Source organism: Centroberyx affinis, unplaced genomic scaffold (assembly GCF_046629955.1).
Source record: "Centroberyx affinis isolate AG114_WGS23_722 - 3 ecotype Tasmania unplaced genomic scaffold, CSIRO-AGI_Caff_v1 ptg001140l_1, whole genome shotgun sequence".
Lineage (NCBI taxonomy): Eukaryota > Metazoa > Chordata > Actinopteri > Beryciformes > Berycidae > Centroberyx > Centroberyx affinis.
In genome coordinates, this window is record NW_027279676.1 from 23,478 (window position 1) to 49,410 (window position 25,933).

The window sequence follows — 25,933 nt, forward strand, 5'->3', positions numbered from 1 at the left end:
ATGGCTTTCATTGGAATACCAACCAAACACGCAGGCAGAGTTTTAAACCCTGGACATCTGAAACGTGCTCATAAAGGTACAACAACCTGGGATACATGGTTGGGTTAGCTAGTTTGCTAGTTTTAGCACAGCGGCCACCAAATACTGGCACTGGCCTGAGGGGCATACATGTTGGTTTTAAAAAATACACATGATAAGAAATAGGCAAAATGATACCCAGGCTAAGCACAATCAGCAGGCTGTCTTTGTAAAAGGCCTGTTTTCAAACATAGAGAGTGAGAGAGGGAGCAACTCATCACATCCAAAAGCTGGCTGCTGAGAACCTAGCATTTTGGAACTCGTAAAACCAACAGCAAAACAAGTGGGGAGGGAATGGAATGAGGCAAAAGCAGGGGGCAGGACGCATGAGACATGGGCACAGTCAGAGGTAAGGATGGCTGCGCTCCATACAGGAAGGAGACACATTACAGCAAAGCTTTTCAACATATTCGCCTCCTCGGCTAACCTTTTTACAAAACACACCAACCACACACAAACACATGCAAAACACACCCACACAAGTGCGAGACCACGGGTGTGTGCGTGTTTCTTTTTCACACTGCACATGTTGAGTACGATACAAGCGCCTCTGTGTGTGTGTGTGTGTGTGTGTGTGTGTGTGTTAATAATGCAAATGTGAGGTGGTTCTGACTGTGAGCAGGCGAGGAGAGTGCGGTGAGGCTGCAGTCTCATCGATCGGCGCGTGACCGAGAGCGCGGCAGCCTGCGTTGCCCCAACCCCCTCCTAACCTTCCCGGTCACGGTGGGAAACGACCCCGGCAGAATCCCTGTTACCACGGTGTTGGGTCGTTTTGGGGGGGGCGGGGTCAGGTGATGTAATGAGGTTGGACACAGGGAGAAAGGGATCAAACAGAATGGGAGATGAAGACAGACGCAGATACAATGGCCAGGTATTGACGGGCTTGTCTGGCTATATGGACCCCAACCCAACCCCTGGGCACAACAATGAAATATTCAGGCTCTCTCAAATGGAGCCGTTTCACACATGAGGAACGGAAAACCCTGGGATACAGACACACACACCGACACGCACACACATACACACATACACACATGCACATACACACACACACACAAAAACACGCGAACATACTCGAGCACAAACCTAAGCCCCTACCACGTTCAGAGTGAAATCAATGGGTACCAAAGGGATCAGGCCTGGATTTCTATGTGAATTCCTCATGCCTGAAGGTTAAGAGAGGAAAGGGGAAGAGTAAGGAGGGGAGGAGAGCAGAGGGAGGAGAGAGGAGAGCAGAGGAGAGCGGAATGGAGGAGAGAGGCAGAGAGAAGGAGGTAGCTTTCCTGACACTCAATGCACCGCAGAGCCCTCTCACCAAGAACAAGAGTGGAAAGCATGGGTCTGTTCTTCAAAGAGAATATGCATGGTGCGGTGAGCGCTGCTCTAGTAACAATATGGTTGTAAAATCTTTATCTCCACAGGCTGCTTGCGTGGCTCACCTTGACCTGGTGGCTGGAGTTCTGTCTCTCCCTTCTCTCTCTCTGACTGAACACCCATCTTTCTCCTCTACCAATCCATATCTCTGCTTTGGCTATTTGTTATTTTCTCCTTTCACCTCTTCCTCTCTTCTTCTCTGCTCTTTCCATCCATCTAACCCTTCTGTCTCCCCCTTCTCATCATTCTCTCTTAGGACTTGTAGTGCCTGCCCCTTCCCATTCTCTTCTTCCTATATTGCAAACTTTTTCACCTTATATCTTTACTCCCTGCCTCTTATCCTCTCTCACAGTCACAGAGCAACTAGTCCCCCTCCATTTCTTCCACTTTTGCTCTCTTGCTCTTTCCCCCTCCTCATTTCTCTCTCTGGACTGCAGTAGTTGGTTCAGTTACAGTATTTAGTCCAGACGTCAGTCTCTAGTAGGTGTCCTAAGGGTGAGGGGTATAGAAGATCGTTGGACAGTACCTCAGTCTGAAACTAAGAACCAAACTACACTCAGGTTGCACACTTAATCAAAAAAGATGCAACACTGAGTATCAAATAAAATAGCTTCTTCAACAAAATATTCAGGAGAGAATTACAATCAAACCAAGCAAATTCCAAATGATTTGCATGATATGTTTTAGGTTTTTTTTTGTTTTTTTGTTAATCTTTTTGGACTTTTTTACAAGTGCTCAAACAGAAAGTATGTAGAAACTGTGCAAAAACTGTCTACAAATGTATGGCAATTCATATCGCAATCACATTGTTCTTTTTTTTTTTTTTTTTTCAATCACGCAGACCTAAATTAAACCATGTCAACCCAAGCCAGACTGACCTACATTGGTTGAAACCAAACCAAACCAACCTAACCAAACTAAACCAAACCAAACCAACATTGGTCTAATTAAACAAAACTGTGCTGTGCTGGAATAGTTACCAATTCATGATACCTGCTGAAGCTATACAACCAGAGTAATGTGGACCAGTGCAACATGGGCTTTATAAAATGTAAAAGCAATATCTTCCCTCTAATGCACATACACACACACACACACACACACACACAGATTGCAGAAACAGAATATGACCTGCAGCACTCAGTGCCTTCAGCCAACCACAGCCCAGCGTTGCCCCAATGCATTGTGGGGGACGGGACTAATTAGCATGAGGAACCGTGGTCTCTGAGCAACCATGACCTGGAAGCCAAGCTAACACTTCTTCTTCCTTGCTCCCTCTCCATCTCTCTGCCTGAGGCGCTACAGAGAAGGTGTAGTCACTGGTGTGTTGAAATGCAACCCAAGTGAACAGCCACTCTGGGGAGTTGGGAGAGAGGACAGGAGAATGTGGGTGTTTTCCTGGCCGCCAGTGAGTCTATTTGCCTGCTGCTGTGTGTGGGTCTGACTGTGTGTGTCTGTCTGTGTGTGTGTGTGTGTGTGTGAGTGAGAATGTGTGTGTTCAAACCCATGTGTGTGTGGCAAGTGCATGTGCAGGGTGGCAAGGTGAAACATCAGACCGACTACGATCATTCCCTGTCTATCCTTGTTCTACTCCTCACTCTTTCCCCTCTGCTCCCTCCTCTCTGTCCTCCTCCAGGGCCTGTCTCCGGTCGGTGTGGTCTACAGCAGAGTCCCGTGGCGTTTCTCTCCTGGATAATCAGACTAGTCAGTGTCACTGGGCGGCCTTATCTAAAACACATGGCCATGTCACTTCCCCTCACTCGCCAGATTTCCAACACTCAACAGGTTCCCCGGCTAAAGAACTTTAAATCATAGTGTCGTAAGGCCTCAGCTCAGCCAGACGATGGGGAAAGAGGGGAAGGGAGGAAAAGGAGGGTGACATACTATACACTGAATGTACAAATATTAGGGACATCTTCCTGATACTGAGCTGCAGCCCCTTTTGCACAATCCACATCTCAATTGTCTCAAAGCTTAAAAATCTCTCTTCTCTAACTTGTCTGCTTCTCTTTATCTACATCTCCTCCTTTGTGATTGGTATAGATTCAATAAGGGAAAACAATAAGCAATAATGGCTTTTACCTGGATTCACCTCATCAGTGTAATTCATAAAATGAGTTCATGAATATTTTGTACATTTAGTGTATATATATGATAGAAAAAGTGTGTGCATGGTTATATTGTGTGTATTATGGAATATACTGTAGTTGCAATGTAAATACAACTCATGCAGGATAGTGTTGGTGGTGATGTGTGAATGTAAAATGTACTTGACTATGTGGGATAGAGGGTGGTTTGTTTGTGTGGTGTGTGTGTTTTGTAAGTGTGTGTGTGTGTGTATGCGTGTGTGCGTGTGTACACTCATGTCACTCCTACAGTCGACTGCAGGGTGACAGTGTGTGCACATATTCCCATAGTTTACCTCGTAGAGCAGGCATCCTAGCGACCAGATGTCAGATTTGAAGTTGTATCCGTTTTCATGTATCCTCTCTGGAGACATGTAGTAAGGAGTACCCACTGGAACAGAGAGGGTGGGGGGAGAAGGAGGGAGCGAGGGAGAGTGTGAAGGAGAGAGAGAGAGCGAGTGGGAGAGAACGAGAGAAAGAGGACAGAAGGCATGAAGAGAGAGAAAGACAGAGGGGCAGAAAAGGACAAGGGGAGAAAGAGAGAGGGAGCGTTGTTAGCATTTTGTATCGCCAACCCATGCTTATCGTAATCCAAAAAAATTAATAAAACAAAACCATTTGAAAACTAGAGGGAGACTGTAAAGTGTACTGCTTTTGTTGATTAAAATAATTTACAGGTAAGATAATATTTAATGGCGTTAGATCAACTTTGGAAAAGTTAGCATCACACGCAAACATCCATACAGTGCATGCAACCGTACATGTACCACAGAAGTTGCATGCATTTGTACAGCAGACATATACACACACACACACACACACACACACACACAATATACATAAATCAGCTTTGATTACTGGGGCTCTGTAATGATCTGAAACAGTAGTCAGAGAGTACGACCAGGGAGCAGCGGTGGAGTCTTAAAAGTCGGCCCATTTCTGGTTCTGGTTTTGAAACTCAAGAATCCCAAACTGCCATGGTGACTGGCAGAGCTCCAGAGAATCAGACCTTCACCCAACTGGACACACGGAGGAACCGCAGCTCTGCATCACAGCCATAACGCACCGCAGGAAGCTTTGAGAGTTCGCTGTATCCTTAGCTGCGCTTCACTCGCTGTACTTTTTTCATTTGCTTTGTATGCCGTGACTTCCCACGCAAAAGTCTATCAAGGATGTTAAGGAGTGGTTCAATATTAATCACATATGGTTAAGGATGGAAATTTTACTGGCCTGCTAACCCGTGCCGAGCAAATCTCAGCCTGTGCTCGTGCAAAATCCTTACAAGCAAGATTTCGGATGGAGGCTTACAGTGATATGGAGACAGCAGATAAATAACCTCTGCTGAGCTGGTGTGCCAAGTCCATCAGTTACATCCCTGCATATGACAATGTGGGTAGACTACAAGATACAGTAGGCAGACTGTAGACCTCCAGATAATGCAGGAGGCTTCATAGATTACATCCCAATGCAATAGTCAGATTATTCAACTTCTTCTATGCAAGAGTCACTTCATATCTACTCCTTATACTCCCATGCACCTTGTAAGCCCTTCTGATTAAATACCTGAACATTGTTATGCTGAAATACTTTACATCAGTAACTTATACTACTACTTTTAATATTACACTTCCTGAATTCCAAGTCTGATTACAATATGATATAGCTGATCTACCATTGCACTGGTTTACCATGTTGTCTTGTTGCACTGATTTTTTTTTTTAATCAAATTTTTACTCCTGCACCATGACCGATGTTCCCTCTAAGCCAGTGGTGTCCAGTTCTGTGCCATGGTTGAGTCCACAGGTTTTCATTCCAACCAAACACTACACCAGCTCATTTCACAAATTGGCACTGGACACCACAGGCTTTAAGGGAAAATTGGCTGTGACCCCAAGATAACATTTTTCCCTGCACTGTGTATTTATGTGAGGTGGAATGACAACAAAGGTGGAAAAGTTTCATTCAATTTAATTCCTTTTTGTAACATTTCCATTCATTGACAAATAGAAAACCTTTAAGAAGAAAGGTTAACGAGAATTTGTGAAAGGGAAAATGTTTTTTTTTTAAAACCCAAAGTCAGCTGTGCTCCTACCCTAAACAGAATGTGTACTGGGAAATACAGGTAGATAGAGCAAGGAGAAACAGTTGCTACAGAGGGCAACCGGTAGTTTTGTTGAGTTTACACTACACACAAACAGCTGAAGTGAGTTGGGTAGGTTAGAACAGCTCTCAGGTGGAGAGAGCTCAGGAGAAAAAGTCTACTTGCAGGAAAATGCTAGGAAAAACACAAAACTGCACACTTCCACACACTCTCCAGAGCCGTTCCACGCATTAACAGGTCGGAGGAAATTCAGCTGATGATATAATTGCAATTAATAAAATTATTACAGAAGGCGATATTAGAGTCGATGGGAGCCGAAATGAAAGCTAGCACTTTTAATTTTGGTGCAGATTTAATTGGGCTGAGAAAACATGCTTTTATCTTAAATGTGTGGTCCTGAATAATGAAGTGTTACCTATCATTCCAAAAATAATCATCTGCACAGGCAGAGAGGGAGCAAGAGTGAGAGCATAAGAAGGGGAAGAGGGGAGAAGGGGGCTTGTTTTAATTGGTCATCAGGTTGGTAGGGCGGTGTGAGTGTGTGTGTGTGCGTGTGTGTGTGCTGTGAGGTCTCCTGGTGCGGTCTGAACAAGCTCCCCTAACATCCATTATTAGTTGATTAAAAAGAATCAGCCTCTCTTATGCTAATAGTTGCATAAAAAAGGCAGAGCAGCGCTGGGCTCAGGCTCCTTCGGCATGCTAAATTAAGGGCACATTACTTATTCATGCAAATAAATTGAAAGTCATGTTGGGATTGATTTTCATTATTGTGAATGGTTGTGACAACAGTGTATTTTCTGGCAAACGGGGTAAGTGTTGTTGTATCGGAGGAACGCAAGGTGCCGCCCAGTATAAAGAAACTCTTTTTTATTTAAACCACAGACTTCTAAACCACACTGCTAAATGCATTTCTTAATGTGCGATCTTAAATACATCCAGTATACATTGACTTTATTTTCTTGTTTATACACAGAACTTAAAGCTTTTACAGGACAATTTACACAGTGCAGAGCATTTCATGAGTGCACATTAATGTCATAGGTCTTGACTAATCTGCGCTCCTTAATTTCAACACATTTCTGTTACAAACATCGTCTCCTCCCAAGCAAGGTTCTACTGGAATCTCGATGGCAGCGACTGAATTTCTAATTTGGGCCCCGGGCAGAAGTTTAGAAACCTCTGCTCTATCGTGTCCTAACAAAATGAGACACACAGTTAGAGGCAGAGGGGCTTGATAGGAGCAACACAGCCAGAACGCAGAGGGAGAACGGAGGAATGTTAAGACACAGTCTATTTCTCTGTATTCCCTCATATATATCCCTAATATTTGTGTTTGATTTATGTGCCTCCTACTAAGCCTACCTTTGCTTTTATAAGATAACTAAGTCTTTCTACTCAATTTCAAATCATCATATTTATTTCCAACATCAATCACCCTGGACTCCATCTCGTTCTCCCTCCTCCTCTCTTTTCTTCTGCCTCCCTCCCTCTCTCCCTCCCTCTTCCCCATTCCTCATCGTTAACACCTTTCTCATTACAGGTGTTAATTGCAGATATATTATACTCCTTATTACTGCCAATTGGTTAGTCTCTCATTCCTCGAGTGATTGTATCAGCTTGCTCCCGTTCTCTTTTGTTCTTTTTGTCTTTACTCCGACTCCCCCCCGCAACCCAGCGCACCCATCCTCAGCACTGAAACGCAATATGTGCAGCGTGTGTCTTTTGCATGCTTACATGTATTTTGGGCTGTATGAATGTCCCAGAGCATGTGTGTGTATATATGTCCCCGAGTGTGTGTCTGTGTGCTAGCCGTGAGCACATGCCTCTCTTTGTTTGTGTATTGGACATGCACGTGACTGTGCATGAGTACTTGCCTCTGCATGTGTGTGTGCCTGGGCGTGTGTGTTGTGCATGCGTGTGCCTGTGCGTGTGTTCGAGCCTGTACGGATGTGTATGGGCTTTTTTGCATGTGTGCTTGTGTCTGTGCATGCATACATCTGTGTGCATGTGAATGTGTGTGTGAGAGAAAGACTCTGTATGTCTCTCAGTGTGTGCAAGTGTGTGTCAGAGAGAGAAAAAGGGAGTGTGTGAGAGAGAGTCTGTAAATGTGTGTGTGTGTGTGTGTATGACTGCGGGCTGCTGAGCGGCTGAGTTGAAAGCCTGGGAGCTGACAGGCTGTATGCCTGGACCTCCATCTCAGCTCCACCACCCTGCTCTACTGTTCACTTGGGTGGCTGGGCTCATTACAGACCCACACTAGTGCACACACACACACACACACACACACACACACACACGCTCTCCTCACATTCTTTCTTTCTCTCCTCTCTCTCTCTGCTTTCTTTTTTCTCCTCTCTTTTTTCTGTCACACTGTCATATTCTCTCCTCTTACTCTGCTCCTTCTAACTTTTTTCTTTCTCTCCTTCTCTCACTCTTTTTTCTCCTCTTTTTTTCCTGTCACTTTGTCACATTCTCTCCTCTCGCCCTGCTCGTTCTACCTTTTCTTTCTCTCTGTTTCTCTGTCACTTGTTCTCTACTCTATTTCTTATGCTCCTTTCTTTTTCTGTCATATCGCTTTCTCCTCCCTCTCTTTCTCTCACTGTGCTCTGTTCCTTTCTCCTCTCCCACCTTATCCTTCTCTCTCTGCCTCACTGTCAAACTGTAGCTTTCTCTCTCCCTCTCTCTACCTAGCTCCCTCCCTCCTCCCCCCTCCCCACTCCCTCTTTCTCTCTCTCTCTCTCTCTCTCTCTCCCTCGCTCTCTGGCTCTCAACACACAGATGGCACCCCATTCTGGGAAAACGTATAGAGAGGAATGCGAAAGAGACACTGAAAGTCAAGGCAGCAGAGGGAGGGACAGAGGGAATGAGAAGAAATGAAGACAAGAAAAATGGGAGGGGGGGGGAGAGAGACAGAGAGAGAGAGAGAGAGAGAGAGAGAGAGATTGGTGAGCTGCGAGTTGAAACAAACAGCAAGAAATGTCAAGGGGAATGCAGGCGAGAAAGAAGGGGAAAGGAGGATTGCATTTTGTGTCCTTGTGTCCACAGGTCATGTTAACTTAGGGACATTTTCCCCTTCTATAGCACTGGATCAGCCACTGAGTACACACATACACACACAACCACAAAATCAAACACACAGGTGTCCTCATACACATAAATCATCTGAAAATCATTTGAAAGACAGACACTTGTTTACTTGAGAGGTCAGGACCAAGGGAAAGCTATTGATACACACTCTACATTGACATAGGACTATATTGTTAAATAGATACCACCTACTGTGGTTACACAGGTATAACAAAGTACATGCCAAATGTACCGTTATGTGAAAGCCATGCAACTCCAATTTTGATGTCTTTTTTTCCTCCATGTTAACCACAGGGAGTTTACATGATTATTTATGGTGTGATTTATTTTTAATGCTTCTCAGGCCTACTGTACCTGTTCTAAACCAAATGTATGATTTAAAAAACAAGTGTTCATCTGAAAATAAGGTTGCTGTTTCTTGTTTCCTGATAAGTTGACTATTTGCAGATGCACCTGGCTACGCATTTGGGGATATTGCATTGTGATTTGTGTAGGTCATCTAGATGGACAGACTGATGATTCAAGTATTCTAGGTGACCCCACAGCCAGTGGAGCTGCCTATCCTCTGTCAACCTAAAGAGGGTGCTGTGGACTCAACGTTTAATGAGCAATCACAGCCGCTTTCACCTCGCTCCACAGGCACTGCAGGCTGCTTAGTTGATAGGGCTTCTGTTGAGCTGATCATGTGATTCACACCTTCTCAAAGGCTGGGCTGCTGCTGCACAGAGGCTGAGAATAGCGCATTGTTTGTGGTATTAACTTAATAACAGTTTGACAGAAGGAAGCAAGACGGTGCAAATGACAACGTTTATATTTATCCATGCGATCCACTTTTCTACATTTTCCAATCTATGAAGCGATTCAAATTGCTCAGGGTATTTTGTAATTTTACGGTATCGCGCCTCCATGCGCTTCAACAGACAGAATGGAAACTAGTCTAACCAGCTCTACTACATGCTGATTTGTGCCACAGCTTACTCTATGGCGCTGTACATTCAACTGGTCCAGTGTATTACCAATGAAACCAAGAGAATAATTTCTGAGGGCATTGATGCAAAACAATTAAGGTAACAGGACAATAAAGACATAGGCAATCATTTCTAGTCCACAGAATAAACTGACCAAATAAATTTGCTGCAGGGACATTGAAGGAGAAAGACATTTACAACTGGGCACCGTGATGAAGGCAGGCAGGGACAGGCTGTTAACAAACTGTAAAGATGTTGGCCTGTGTTTTAAACACTAGGGCATCTCTGAAGTGAGGTAGGTGTGTGTACATGTGTCTGTGTGTGTGTTTGTGTTAAACCTAAGTCTCCTGTGGAGCGAGGCGAGCTGCAGCAAGTCCACACCAACAGGGGGATTTGGTCATTACTGACTGCCACTGACACTAAATAAATAGATTTCCTTTGGGTTAACAGTGATTGGACAAGGCTTTAAGTGGTACAAATATGTCTATTCCTTTGAAAGTCAATGATCACTTAAATTCTGTTTCAGTCTCTTTTTGAAGTTCTGCGCACGAATGCAAAAGACTACATGGCCCATATGCATCGAGCATCTAAGAATACATTTGGTCATGTGACACCTCTGATGCTCAGTGAAGATCAGGCAGTCTTGTGATTAGACTCAAGATTAGCACACTTATTCTTAAAGATTTTATGTGTGCAGGTCATCTTGTTGCATAGTTGAAAGTTTAAAATAGAGTTAGATTTGTACACTTTGTGGTAAAATTTGTGAATAGAACAGACTTTGAAACTTGGCAACATTCACTTTTAATTATCATGGCAATTCACTGACTGTCATCTCGTCATCTGACATCTTTTGGATAAAAGACTCAACAGGTTAGTTACTTCTACTAATTATGCATGGGGCTACAATCCCCACTTCTTTATAAAAAAACAAACAAACAAACATGGTGTTATATGATTTCACTTCCTATAAGTGTCCACATACACACACATACACCTTCTAACACCAACAATAACCCTGTTTGTCACGTTGGCCAGTATGTTTTATGGCACACAGTCACAATCAGAGCCGTGTGTCGACTGGCTCTGCCCAGACATCATCTGTGTCAGGGTCAAAGGTCAAGGCAACAAGAAGTGGCTAACTGGCCAATGAAGGGGCTGGGTGCAGTCCTGGCCCCGCAGCACTACAACATGACACATGGTTCTGGGCTCACCATTCCTAATGAAACACATCCAGCTCCGGGTGATTACTGGGGGCCTCTGTGTGCGTGTATACGACTGTGTGTGTATGTTCATAAATACAGAGTGTGTGTATTTGTGTGTGTGTGTGTATGTGTGTCCACATATGTCTAGACTGCTGTGATTTACCTAGTGAGTGAGCGGCAGTGGTTTTGGAGCTGAAGAATCGTCCCAATCCCAAGTCTCCTAGCTTCACCACTCCTGTGGCTGTGATGAATACATTGGCTGGCTTGATATCTGGAGATGAGGGGAGGGGAGGAGAGAGGGGAGACGAGAGAAGTAGAGAGGATATGAGAGGACAGCAGAGAGGGCTGTGTGCTTACAAAAAATGTATGCAATCAAACTCAAGTGAATGTTTAAATGCCACTTTGGCAGCATGCATCAAGCAAATAATGTTAATTTTAAACATAGACTAACATAAATGTGAAGTTAGTGACAGATGATTTTAGATGCCAAAAATAGATATGGGGTGGAACAAGGGTGCCTCTGGTATGGACTACATCATCATTAACAAAAAAAATGTTTTATTAGGGCATGCAATCCGTTTTAGAAAAATTGTGCATATTATTTTGAAGCCCCACCCCCAGCGTCTACCAATCTGCGTGCGTATAATTCGCATCACAAGCATGACATCCATGGTTGAGTTTAGCTTGGGGAAAAAATGTTTTTTTGTTGTTGCACAGAAAACTTGACTGGATTGTATAAAAATATTTATTCTAGTTAATGTGGGGGGTGGGGGTGGCGATTTTTGTTTTTTTTTGCTTTCTCTAAAGTAATGTTAATGTGACCTGCAGTAGCCTTTGAAATTTACTGCTCCCGTATAATTGTAAGTGGCTTTTGAATAGGCGGTCGCTGCTAAGTGGTCGTTAAAGCTCAGAGCTCAGGGTTCATTAGTGTCTCTGTGCCCTAATCAGAGTCAGTCCAACGGAACTACATCACCTGTAGCCGTGTATGGGTGCTGCAGCCTATATACATGAATCCAGGCCTTGATATGACTGGGTCTTATTGGAAGCATGTGGGCCCATAAACACTGTGTTCTCTGGTCTATGTGCTGTTCAACACCTCCAGTCAGGCCTTCTCCGTCATATGCAACAAGGTGGTTCACACTATAGAAAATCCACCTTCATGTTTTGTTTTCATTGTGTGATGATTTTCAGGACTTCATGTTACAGCAGAATGATTTTACTCAAGCAATACATGTATTAAAAGGCATACTATGCTGGATTGTACTGTTTAAAATATTTTTCAATGACCACACCACTTCACTGGACTGGCAAGTATCCCCCCTTCTGCCTCCTCTGGCTGTGTTTACAGTGTTCGGGACGTTTCTGAGCAGTAGCCTTTTTCTGTCATTCAGTGTTGGGGCAGTGGTACGTTCAAGACAAACTGGGAAACTTCCCACTTGGAATTTCTTACTTCCCACCTCAGAGTGTTCAAGTGGTTGAGGTGGGAACAATATGGACGCCTAAAAGAAAGCTGGGTTTGTTTGGCTGCTTTCAGAGCAGCAAAAGCTTTGGAATCGCTGTTATACGTCTCTCGCAAAAGCACATGAAGAGGAGAAAAGGCGCTGAAGGAGAGTGTATATTTTATGTATATTATTTCATTTTTTAATCATCTAGCCCTATATATGTTTGATTACGCCATGCGCAAATAGAAACTTGAAAGTCTGTTTAAAAGCTCAAAACGCTTTTTGTTTTTGTTCTTATCATTCATTATGAACGCCGCCAACAAAGTGTAACATTTCTTCAAGACAGTGTAGTGTGTACTCCGTGCAGCTCTCTTTTCCAGGCATTGTGGGACTTGGTGAAAAAAGAAAATACAGTGAAGCAAAAAGAGCTGCAGATAGGGCTCGTTCAAAAACGAGAGTCAACTAAGATTTAACTTTTCCCCGCTGGCGAGAATTAGCCTAAAAGAAGGAAGGGGATGAAGAGTGATGCAGAGTTGGCCTGTTTTCTGTTGGACAGGTACGGTATCCAAATGGCTAGTTAGATATCCATCGGTGTTATTATTATGTATTATTATGTTGGGTAACGTTTTCTGCAAGCCCATATGGCATGAGAAAGCTTCTGTTGCGGTTTCACCCAACCAGAGCGGAGGTGTGTCCTTCATAATGATGGTGGGAGGGTGCGGGGAGACGGTGACATTTTGAAGGTAGAAACAGAGTCAAAATAACATGTAGCATGGGGGAAAATCCTGCATCGTATGCCTTTAAGTTTTTAGGGATATTCAGAGATATTAAAACACATAATAGCTAGATCTTCTAAACTGTTTCATATGATGTGTTGGTGGGGGCTTATATAAGAGTTTCTAATTGCTCTAACACGATAACTCATTATCCACATCATTATTATTATCTATATCTGCTTTTGCTCAAACATTATTTTCTAGAAAATTAAGAGATGTGAACAGTTGTGTGGCCTTCATAGAGGTCCCTCCAACTAGTATCTATCCTTCATTAGTACTCCAGGATTTTCCAAACAGTTAGTTAGTTAACAGTAACATTGCAGGCACTTTACACAAAGTATGTAAAAAGTGGGATTTGTAGGTGTGAACTAGGCCAGATTAAAGAGATACTATAGACTTATATACTCATATTGAATGAAGCAAGACAATCAATACTGTGTATGCGTATGTGTGTGTTTATGTGTGTACATGTGTATCCATCAATGTGTCAACAGTACCTCTATGCATGACTCTCCGGGAGTGCATATGTTCCAGCGCACTGCAGAGCTGGACGAAGTACTTCCACACTGTTCTCTCTGGGATCAGCCTCCTTTGCTTCTTAAAGTGCTGCAATGCGCATGCACACACACATGCACACACACACACGCACACACCGAACAGTCAGAGTCAACACAACATTAGCATACCTGAGAAGAAGGAACAAATAAAATCTTTAACAGGAATAGCAAAAGGCCTCATGTGGCACGGAATATAATTTTAAGAAGGCAGTAATAATGTTTGTGTCTGTGTGTGAGTGTGTGTCTGTCTGTGAGTGTGTTTATGTCTGTGTGTGTGTGTGTGTGTGTGTGTGTGTATACAGCATCCATCCCCAGCCTCTCTCCCCAGCTCCATGACTCCACTGTTAATGGAACCCAGACTGCTCTCCTCTCGTCTCTCCCTAGCCTAACCAAGCCCCCGTCTCATTTTCACTATGGCCTGCAATGGAAAGCACATGCATTCTCAGGAGCGGGGAGAAGAAATTTGTGGTTCCTTCCAAAACTCTCCCATCTGGCACACAGCTCTTTTGTTAGGTACTGCTTTCAGTGGCACAGCGGTTCCAGTTATTTCTTTATTCATTCATTTATTTATTTATTTATTTTGGAGGGCTGAGTGAGTTGTTCTGGATCATCAAGACTGCGGTCCCTCTCAGAGCCACAGTGATGACAGAGCATCGACTTAGACATGACGGCAGATCGGTCCCCAATGACAAGAAGCAACAAATGATGAAAGGGACTCCCCCTCTGACCAAAAAGCGGACAAAACAAAGAAACAAAATATAGTAACAAAGTACAGCGAAAAGTAGGGTTTTCTGAGGTGTTCTCATGGCTCCATAGGTCGCACAAGCCATGCATTCATGCCAGTGTGGATTTGACCTTGTCATGTCTTTTCTCCTATTCCTGTTCCAACCTTTCCTGTTTATAGTTACTGCAATACATAAAAAGCACAAATAATGACATCATTTAACACTATAAATAATGTCAAGAATAGCCAATAATGAGTCTTACTTTCTTTCCAGCAATCATTTTGTCAGAGTATGGACTAGAATATCCAGTTTTTTTTAATAGTGGATCTCTCCTTTTCGAATGAAACTCTTCACTTTATCATAAATTGTTCCTTGAAATGTAAAAATGAGTGTTGAAAAGTGGTGAAAGCGAATCAATCAACATCCTAATGGCATATGATCAAGTTATTGAGCAGCTCTTGGCACAAGTCTACTATAGAGTAATGGCTTGTTTCGCTCATTTACTCTTTATTATATATAAAGACATAATAACCTGTCATTCTCCAGTGAGGTCAGGGGTCAAGGAGGAGAAATGACAGGGCTGTTAAGGGGCTAGTCAGCTAGAATTATTGGTCCACATCCCTAGACCTACTGCACAATGTCAGAGAGAAAGAGAAAGACAGGGAGAGGGAGAAAGCAAGAGAGAGAGAGAGAGAGAGACACCGATGGGGAGTGAGAGAGCAAGCGTGTGCAAGAGTGAAAGAAAAAGGAAGGATGGTAAGTGATAGTGAGAGACAGAAGAGAGGGAGAGAATAAAAATGTGAAAGTGAGAGAGAGAGAGAGAGAGAGAGAGAGAGAGAGAGAGAGAGAGAGAGAGAGAGAGAGAGAGAGAGAGAGAGAGAGAGAGAGAGAGAGACCTTGGCCTACATCCAAACAAAGCCTCAGTGAGGAGCCATTCTTCCCTTGCCCTCCCATTTCCATATCAGAGGACTGTTTGATGTCAATGGGGGAGCACATAGACACCCACCAACACACCACCACCCTCTTCTCCATGCCTTTAACAGCAAACACTGCACATGCAATATTCTGTAAGTGCATGCAAATCAAGGACCATTTGATTTCATTTGAATTCTGAGATGGTCAGAGAGAGGGAGTAATAGCGAGCGAAGGAGGGAGGGAGGGTCGGCAGAGGGAGAGAAGGAGAGAGTGGAGTGGAGGATGAGAAATCAAAAAGAATAAAAAATGTTAAATTCATGCATGGGGGGGGGGGTTCTGTTTTACATATGGCACACTGTACGAGTGTGTTTACTTCACAATACGGCCCTGGGAGGGGGGCTAAGCCCTGGCGCGTACCTCTGGACTGCCACTGCTTAATTAGAAAAACAAATCATTTAGAACGGTACAGGAGACGAATGGTGCAGAGTAGAACCATGTGTGTGCGTGCGTGCGTGCGTGCGTGTGTGTTGTCAGCAGCCATAAGGAGATGACACAGTCTGAATACTCCCAGCATCCTCGGTAGCTCAGCTAGATAGCAGTGACGCTCAGCGGTTTGTTATCATACCTCTTAAGGCTGCCATGTTACATCTCTGTAAAGTGCGTCTCTGTGTATGTGCGTTTGTGTGTGTGCCTTGCCATGTTTGTGTGCGCATAAGTGTCTGCATATGCTTTGCTTATACAGTATATGTATGCAATCAGTGTGTGAGAGCGTGTGTATATATAGGAGTGTGTGCGCGTGTGTGTGCTGAGCCTGCCATGTTCAATCTCTCGTACCGCTAATCCTCGCCTCTCCTAATTTGCTGTGTTGAACTGTGCGGACGTGGAGCTGCTGAGTATGACTGCAAACGGCTTGTCGAGCAGCGCCGATACAACGCCGCCGCATCATTTATGCATGGGAGAGACCGGGCTTTTTACATGCACACTACTAATTTGCTATACTGGCAGGTTGTGAATAGCTGGGGGTTTTGGTCGAACTTGGAGATGCATAACAGGGAGCGCTTGATGGGGAATCGTTACTACTTTCGAACAACCATGCAGCTTCTTCTTCAAATTCAATGACAGCATCCTTGCAAGCACAATTCTCCCTTGCTATAAAGCTAACAGTTTAGGACATGGTCATATGGTCATATATACAGTACATTTGCTTACATTTATTTATTCAACATTAATTTCACTGGTTAGTCCCACTGAGATTATGAATATCTTTTTTTTTGAGGAAATCTAGCCAAGAAAGCAGTATTGAGGCAAACAAAATACAGCAATGTACATAAGCAAAAATATGATGAAAACATAGAGGGCGAGTGCAAGATCAAAATTCATTCACTAATCCATGTTAAGACAAAATAGCAGCTGTTGCAGCCACTACCTCCCCTCAAGATTTCATCTGACAAGGTATGAGGACTACTTAACATCAAAGCCAGATCATTTACGCTCACTATTTGGTCATATACCCCCTACAGACAACATGTGTGAACTTTTTGACTTTTCACCATCATTTGATTTTTAACAACTTCCCTTTATACAGTCTAGGCAGCTGTTAATGCAGACTGTTGGGGTTTCAAGAGGTTTGCAGGAGGTCCTATATTATTTGGGTTCAATGTGGAATGGATGACTCGGCCTGACTCAATGTCCAGGTAGTTGAGATCTGGTACCAACCAAAAACCACAGACCTCCTGCCACCATTCCTTCAGTTATACAAGATCACGTCAGCAGTTTGGTGCTTTCATACTAGCATTCCTTTTGAGCTCCCTCGGACAACAAGCAGAGAAGGGGCCCTCTCTAACTTTGGACTGGCTATGATTTTGTCAGACTTTGCACCTCATGGACTAGACATTTAGTCAATAATAGAGGTATCCTTTTATTCTACACAGTATCAAAGTACTATAGACTGTATAGACCTTCTATCCAGAAACTGACATTTCACTGATTTCACTAATATGCTGTAAAATGTATACAACTGTGCACTGTGCAGACAGTGTAGGTTGCCTCATATTTATGAGCAGTAGTAGTAGTAGATTATTAAAATCAGTGCCAAAAAAGAACCAGTATCAAAATCAGTGCCAATATAAAAACTATATAATTGACTATCTAAAAACACTGAAATTTTGGTTTAACTGATATCCCAAGCTATGCTGCCATTTTTGAGTCTCTCCTTTAGGTCTGTTGTGCCTGGGTGTTGCCTCAAGCATTCCTTGAGGAGACCAACAAATCAACTGCTCTTCCAGTAGTTCAGCTAAGTCTAGGCAAGATGTAGTGAACAAATGGGTGTGAGTTGGCAAGTTTGGCATTGTGTGGAGTCCCTTACCTTGATCATGCGTGAGAGGTCCCCTGCATCCGCAAGCTCCAGTACTATGTTCAGCTCGTTCTCCTCAATAAAAGATGCATGGTACTTTATCACATTGGGGTGGTTCAATTGCTGTGGGGGGAAAAGAAAGGGGTCATGGAGGAAGAGAGAAAAAGAGAATAGGAGAGGTGTTGGTGACAGTTTTAGCATTAACACAGCTCTCTAGGTCAGCACTGCCTAATCCAAGAGTTACTATCATCCCTCATAGAAGCTACAGACGGTGGCGCCTTCTTGCAATACTGCAAAGTGCTGGTACCCAATGGTTGTGTCATGGCACAGAAGTGGCACATCATTTTGTAACTGGGTGGGCTCATTTAATTGAAACGCAGAAGAAAAATTGGCCTGTGGCACACTGGCGTGCCCTGTAGTGAGCTCAGCGTGTGCTTTGAGATTCTATTCAATTGTAAATAAGATGAAGGTTTAGATTAACTTCATTAACATCTGGACAAACTCGCTGCAGATTACATGTTTTCTCCTGGTTAACTCATTTTGTACCCTATCCAGCATTTACTTGCACTATGCTGCCCCTACTTATTCACACAAAGCTTTATGCGGCGTTCCCAAATAATGACAACTGCTGCATAGTGCTATTATAAAATTTATATCAAAACAACCCTATCATCCCTTGCAGATGATAAACAACAGAGGTTTATGTCTTTATGTCATGAGTTGTGCAATGCATTGTACTTTCACCAGCTAAAACCAATTAAAACAAAACAGTCAAATCCATGTTGGTAGTAAAGTGTGGACCTAATGAGACGGTTTTGTCCTCAAGTGTGACAAAGCTGGGTGATATGTCACAACAACCTCTCTGTGATGACAACAGCCCATGTGCGAGACACACACACACACGGACACACACAACCACACACACACACACACACACACACACAAATGTCTGACAGGCTGACACGGCTGGCAGACAGAAAAATAAGCGTCCCAGGCTCATCTCTGGGTGAGATTCCTTCCTGTTGGTTGGTCAATAAGGCGGGAACAACATTCCCTGAAGTAAACAAAAAGGCTCTATCCATCCAGAGAAGGAAAAGAGAAAGGGGGGGGGGGGGGACGATGAAGGGAAAGAAAACAAATGACACAGTGACACAGACAAGGAAAAGGAGTGATGGAAACAGGGAGGGGTGAAGAGGTAGAGACAGAGAACAAAGGTGAGTAAAAAAAAAAAAAGCATGAGGAGGATAGGGCGAGAAAGAGAGTTAGAGAGAGGGAGAGAGAAGGGAAGAGACGGTGATATGGGGAGGGCTGGAGAGATGGAGCTGTGTGGCGTGGCGGTGTCGGAGGGAGGGGGTGGGGGGGTGGGGGGGCGTGATGCGAGCAGACGGAGCGGTGTGACACGCGTCCTCCTCTCGGCTCCGCTCTTCTCTTTCTCTGCTGTGATTAAAGAAATGTTCATGCTCCGGATGATGCCGAGGAGAGAGGAGAGGAGAGGAGAGCACAGTACAGTACGCTACGCTACACTACACTCTCCACTCCATCTCTAAACCCCCCCCCCCCACCCCCCACCCCGTCCTCCTCTCTTTCTCATTCCTTCTCTCTTTCCCCTCCTCATGTCTCCATCTTTCCTTCTCCCTCCCTCATCCACTCATGCCAGATGTATTTTTGGCTCAGGGTGGCAGTTCTGTGCGGCTCCACACTGTAGCACAGCCAGGGAAGCCAGAGTGATGACAAGTCTCTCTGTCTCTCTCTCTCTGTCTCTCTCTCTCCCTCCCTCCCTCAACCCCCCCCCCCCCCCCTCCCCCCTTCCCCTTCTTCCAACACTCGAACCCCAGGCGCAGGATACAGAGAAATGACGGGGATATGTTCACACGCAGATGTTTATGTAAATGATGGATGCAAAATCATCAACTGTGTGTCTAATCTGTCAAAGTCTATTGCATTACAACAATCATTCATTAAGATGATTAACTGTTATGATTTGTAGCCTACTATATAGATGGTGGTTCTCAACCAGTGTGTGTAATTACATAATCACACAAGGCTGATATTGCGATGTGTGATATTTCCAACTAAACAATAACATGGTGTGCTGGGGATCTCAGGGTTTCAAAGCAGAACAATGTACTGACAAATGCAATCTGATGGTAAAATTAACCATGATAGTAAACAGGATAAATTTCAAAATGGAACTGCATGCACAAAAAATGTGGCTGATAACAAACAACAAAGCTGAAAAAAAAGATTTTCTGTTACATTCTAGTAGAGTAGAAATGGTTGCTGTAAGCCAGGACAAAATGGAAAGACTCTTGTATGCTGGCTTCTAATGGACTTCTAATGTCCAACATTAGTGGAAGCTGCTGCTGTGTCTTTGTATGCACAACATATTTTACAACTCAATGAATGACAACCACACATCTAATCTTGGGTTGATTTTTCCTTTAAGAGGGAAACTTAAATGTTTACTAAATTTGCCAAGAAACATACTGTTCATAAAGAGACCTCAAACATAAAGTGGGTGTATAGTGTGTGCATCAGGTTAAATGAAGTTGGTTGCTGCCAGTTCTCTGTCTTGTCAGTAAACCGCTGGTATAATCTAATCAGATGCAGAACCCAGGCACGCGCACACACACACACATTAGTCTTCAGAATACAATCCAGGGCTGACAGCAACCACAAGCAAAAGAGAGGATTACCCAAGTTGCGGGATTTCAAGAATTGTGAAACTAGCAGATTAGCAGGGAGCAGGCTCTTTCTGCACCAACATTCCTATCAGCATGGATTTAGACAAAAGGATGGAGTGAGATTCTCAAGCTGAAATCATCATGCCAGAAGAGTAGAGCACAGATGAATGAGCAGACATAGACATAGACAGACAAACAAACAAATAGGCAGACTGTTGAAGGGCTATGAGTGTGTGTGTGTGTGTGTGTACACGCACACGTCTGTATGTGTGTCATTCCAGTCGGTCCATGCCAGTATGCCTCTCATTATTCTGATTTGGCTGTGTCTCCTGTTGGCCTGTCTAGTGGGGGATAAGGCAGAAGGACTCTCTCTCTCTCTCTCTCACACTCGGCCCTTTATTATTAGGCTGACCGGGCAGCGCAGGGCATAACTACCACGCTCACTAGCAATCAGCTAGAAGACATTGCTTAAAGGGCGAAAAGAGAGGAACAAAATGCTCCAAGGGGGGAAGACAAGGCAGGGAGAGAGAAAAGGAGGAGGGATGGATGGAGTGACATGGCAACAGGGTGAGAGAGGAAAAGAGAGGAGATAGGAACAAGCTGAGGGGAGAAGTAGGAAAAGGACATGCAGAAAAGGATGAAGGAGAAAAGGGGTACGGAGGAAGAGAAGGCGGGAGCAAGAGCAGGAGAAGGATGCATATAAAGAGGGAGCAAGCAAGATAAAACAGAATGAGAAATAAAGGAAATGGGAGATGCATATAGGAAATAAGAGAATGCAGTCACCTGGCATAGTGTGACATTTAACCCCCACCTGACCCTTGCTTGGAGGTCACACATACAGATCCAGGCACACCCCGCTGTCTCATGCTGTCATATCAATGATCTACCACTCAGATTACAGTTCTTTACAGGGTATCTCCAGCATCGGAGTATCGTTGTCTGTGATTGGCCCGAAGAGCCCGGGGAGCTTCACTGAAGTGTTTGAGTGGCACAAACTAATTGGCTGTAGTGTTTTCTTGTTTTCCCCAATGTGTATGTGTGAGCGCGCGAATGTGTGCAAACTGCCTCCAGCTCACATACACAGAAAAAGCTGCACATATGATATGGAGGGGGAAGATAACCAGGAATACACGCACGCGCCGCGGATCTTGCAGACAGGGGGAGTTATTGAAGCTGTCATTAGTTTGTTCATTAGCGTTTGAGAGCAGCACGACTGACACATGTTTAAGGTAGTTTGATAAATGAAACCGCTTCATTTGAAAAAAAGAAGAGAAAAGAAAGAAGGAGGGAGGGGAGGGAGAGAGGTAAAACATCAAGAGACACATGAGGGAGGCTGCTAAATTTCCATGCTGATGCACTGTTGCCCCCCCTCAAAACATTACAGAGAGATAAAAACAATAGTTTTGGCATTAAAAAAAAGAGTCAATGTGAGCCTGGAGGGATGGCAAACTGGTGCAAGTGATGCACGCACGCACACACACACACACACATACACACACAGGTGCAGGTACACACATGCTCGCAGACATACAGAGACAATAATGCACATGTACAGTCACACACACACACACACACACACACATTTATGTACACAAATACTCACACACACTTCTGCGTTCATAACCATGCAAGGAACACATACGCACATGCACACACGCGCGCACACACACACGCACGCACGCACACGCACGCACACGCACACACACACCACACAAATCTGAGCCGTCTGGTGCAGATCAATTGTTTTCCTGTGGTGGAAGGTCTCAGCTGAGGCACCTTAAGAGAACTGAGCGCAGCGCATGACGCCGTCTCCCTCTCCTCTGGTTCTTTACCTTAAGGAGATCTATCTCTTTGATGCAATCTTGCCGAGCTTTGGCATCCATCAAGTCGAATATCTATCAAGAGATCAAAAGGAGAGAGAGAGAGAGAGGAGAGAGAGGGGTGTTATGACATATTCAAGAAATGGAGAGATAGAGAGATGTAGAGAAAATGGCAAAAAAAAAAACACTAAACAGAGAAAACAGGAAACATGGCTGCTGTTATCTAGAGGGTGGCGTTGGAGTCAGTGCATGATGTTGTACATCTGAGTGACACACACACATCCCTGTTTAAGGTGTGTGTGTGTGTGTGTGTGTGTGTGTGTGTGTGTGTGTGTGTGTGTGTGTGTGTGTGTGTATATACATGTTCACCCAGAGAGCTACAGAGAGACATATCTTCCTGGTGGTGTGTATGTGTGTATGAATCAGTGAGTGTGTATGTGTGTGTATATATGTGTGTGTGTGTGTGTGTGTGTGTGTGCATGTGTGTTCGTCTGTATGTGTGTGCATGTTCACCCAGCGAGCTGCAGTCATATCATCTTTAATATAGCCTACACAGTCATACAGCATTTTGCTACACTTAAAAATAACATGGCATATATAGCAGCTGCATGACAATCAAATGTATATATAACAGATTAAAAGTGTGTGTGTGTGGGGGGGGGGGGGCTCCACGCTGTCAGACTGATCAGCAATAAGGAAGCACTGGGCAATGACAGAGGCAAACCCCAGAGCCAAACATAATAAGAATAATCTGTTATTCTTTTGTTTTACCAGGTATGTGTATGTGGGCATTTCTGTGCATATGTGTTTTACTGCGCACATACATGCTTCCTTGTGTTAACTAGAAAGGTGCATTTTCTGGAGAAAATGCGTGTGATTGCAATATAAATGTGACAGCCCATAACAACAAATACCTAGCATATGTGGTGTGTGTAGGCACGTGTGTGTGTGGGCGTGTCCGTGTGTGTGTGTGTGTTTCTGAACATGACTGACTGTGGATCGTCTGTTCAAGCTGAAGCAGCTGAGGCAAAGTATAATATGTGTATGTAATGTTAAAACTGTGAGAAATGCGGCAGTTTAAAACACTTCTGTGAAGGAGCTGTAATGAGTGTCCAAGTGATAAGTAATAATGTGAGACATGTACTAAACAAAAGTAAGAAAATATGTAGGAAGGTTTATGTGTAACAGCTGGAAGGTGGAAGGAGTATGAATACTATGAAGAGTAGGAAGGCTTATGTGTAAAAGGTGGAAGGAGTATGAATACTATAAGAGTAGGAAGGGGAACAAACGAACAAACTATGAAGACTATTTTGTAAGAGCTGAAAGGAGTATGCAGAGTATGAAAAGTAGGTATATATTCACTAGAAAAAACATAAAGTAAAAAAGTGACAAGTAATAATGTTAGGAAAGTGCTAAAATGTAATAATACTAAGAGGAAACAGGTATGAAAATATGTAAAAGACATGTTGAAAAGAAGAAGAGTGAAAAAAGCAGAACAACTGTCTGTGTTAGAGAGCAGCAGTGCAGCAGAAACTACTGTGAAAAAGGGTGGAGCACTAGTGTCGAACAAATGTTAACATCTCAAAAACTATACATCGTATCGCTTATATATTGACATTGTGAGTGAGAGCAGAAGTAGCTGAAGGGTTTGATGTATGATATGTGTATGTAGTGTTAAAGTTGTGTGAACTGTCACAGTTCAAAAATGTGTGAATTTAGTGAAAAGTACAGCTTGTACAGTCTGCTAGAGTGAGTTGTGACATCACACACTCTAGGCTGGCTCCATAGGATCCCATTATAAAGGTTGAAAAAAGTATAAAACTTAAACTGCAATTTCTCAAAAAGTACAAAAGGTATCAAAAAGCTGAAGAAGAGTAATAAAGTACTAAAAGTGGTGACCCGTTTAAAGTCTGAATTGAGTGTCTAGCTTAAAGTATGAAAGAGTAGTTAGAGTTCAAAGAGGGCATGGTTTGAACAGTCCTCCCGTAGACTTACATTGTAAAAATAGGTATTCAAAACTTGAATAGTTCAAAAAGTATAAAAGATATAAAAAGTTGAATACAAGTTGTAATGTCCTAAAAAAAAGCTGAACAGTTTGAAGTTTGAATGAAGTTTCTAGCTAAAAGTATGAAAGAGTAGTTAGAGTTCAAAAAGTGCAGATTTGAACATTCCGTCCATTGACTCCCATTATAAAAAAAGTGGAAAAAAGTAGAATAGTTTAAAAAATATAATAGATATCAAAAAGTTGAATGCAAGCACGCATGTCCTAAACAAGCTGAACATTTTAAAGTTTGAATGGAGTTTCTAGCTTACAGTATGAAGGAGTAGTTAGGTGCCAAAAAAGTGTACGGAATAAAATAAAGAGCGAGAATATTATACCTGTGACTGTGTGATTGCTGACTCAGCAATCACACAGTCACAGAGTGCATTCCCACAATTGTTGAGTTTTATCATCTGTGTATTAGTGTTTGTGCATGTGTATCAAAAGCATCAGTGTGTGCGTTCATGAGAGGAGAGCAGGAGGTTTTACTAAGCAGCCTACAACAGAGCTCTGGAACATGTGCGTGTGTGTGTGTGTGTGTGTGTGTGTGTGTGTGTGTGTGTGTGTGTGTGTGTGTGTGTGTGTGTGTGTGTGTGCGCACCTAACACTCTAGGTTATTTCATTACATTTCTTTAAGAGCAGAAGATATCTGGAATTTAAGGCAAATTTACATATATATTTTAATTGCCAGACATTTTCTGTAAATCATATTTGTTGTGCCAATGATTTTGAATTTGTTTACATTTCAGTCTTGAATACAATTACAAACATATTAAAGTCTGTGTGCAATTGTACTGTTTGTGAAAGAAAATAGACCTGGATTATGAGTTATGTATAAAAATTGAATAAAAACATTCCACGTTTTCATCTGCACACCATACCTTTCATTAATTTACACATAGCAGTTCTACAAAGTCTGGCAGCCCTATCTGAATTATCTTGGACCTGATTTTTCTTCCATTATTTTACAAGGCGTCTCTTGAACCTGAACTTTTGTAACCTGTGACTTACCTGCAATATAGGCTATTTCCTGTACCCTCCTGTATATGTTTGTTGATCTGAGCTGGTTTTTGTTTTTGTTTTTGTTTTTGTTTTTGTTTTTGTTTGTTTTATTATTGCTTTAGCTATTGCTATTGAAAAATAAGAAAATCCAATAAATATATTGTTAAACAATTTACACATAGCCATTAATTACTATGTCCAAAAAAATTGGAGTGGTGCTTAAATTCATTCTTTGCATGACTACAAGACAAATCTAAAAAAAAAGATCAGCATAATGATAGACAATGAAAGGCTAGAAGAATATTTCACTATAGTAGAATATTGTTACTTTTTAGCACTCATACCCCCTAATGAGTTCAGGAAACCAACCAAAAATATTGACTGCTCCAGGTATCCATAGTGATGCAGCTCACTTGTTTTAACAAGCATAAACAACGACCGTTGCCTGTGTCTCACCTGGACCTTCTTCAGGGCCACGGACGTGTTGTCTAGCAGGTACCTCGCCCGGTACACCTCGCTGAACTGGCCCCGACCAATCTTCTTCTCGATCTGGAAGTTAGCCAGCGAATTATGGCCCATATCTGGCTGCAGCGGTTTCTAAAAGGCCAAAACAACAATACAATAGCAAACATTCATCCACACACGCACGCACATACACACACACACACAAACACACATTAGA

General features: G+C 43.1%; 1 protein-coding gene across 1 annotated transcript in view; it reads right to left on the minus strand.

Moving 5' to 3' along the window:
* nek7 (NIMA-related kinase 7) overlaps positions 1-25,933 on the minus strand; it is a 67,400-nt gene that overhangs the window by 12,268 nt on the left and 29,199 nt on the right. The window contains exons 3-8 of the mRNA XM_071524053.1: positions 25,708-25,848; positions 22,221-22,283; positions 17,717-17,827; positions 13,652-13,760; positions 11,100-11,207; positions 3,875-3,969 (exon numbers count right to left, since the gene is read on the minus strand). Of these exons, the coding sequence (XP_071380154.1) occupies positions 3,875-3,969; positions 11,100-11,207; positions 13,652-13,760; positions 17,717-17,827; positions 22,221-22,283; positions 25,708-25,848 (627 nt within the window). The remainder of the gene's footprint in view (positions 1-3,874; positions 3,970-11,099; positions 11,208-13,651; positions 13,761-17,716; positions 17,828-22,220; positions 22,284-25,707; positions 25,849-25,933) is intronic.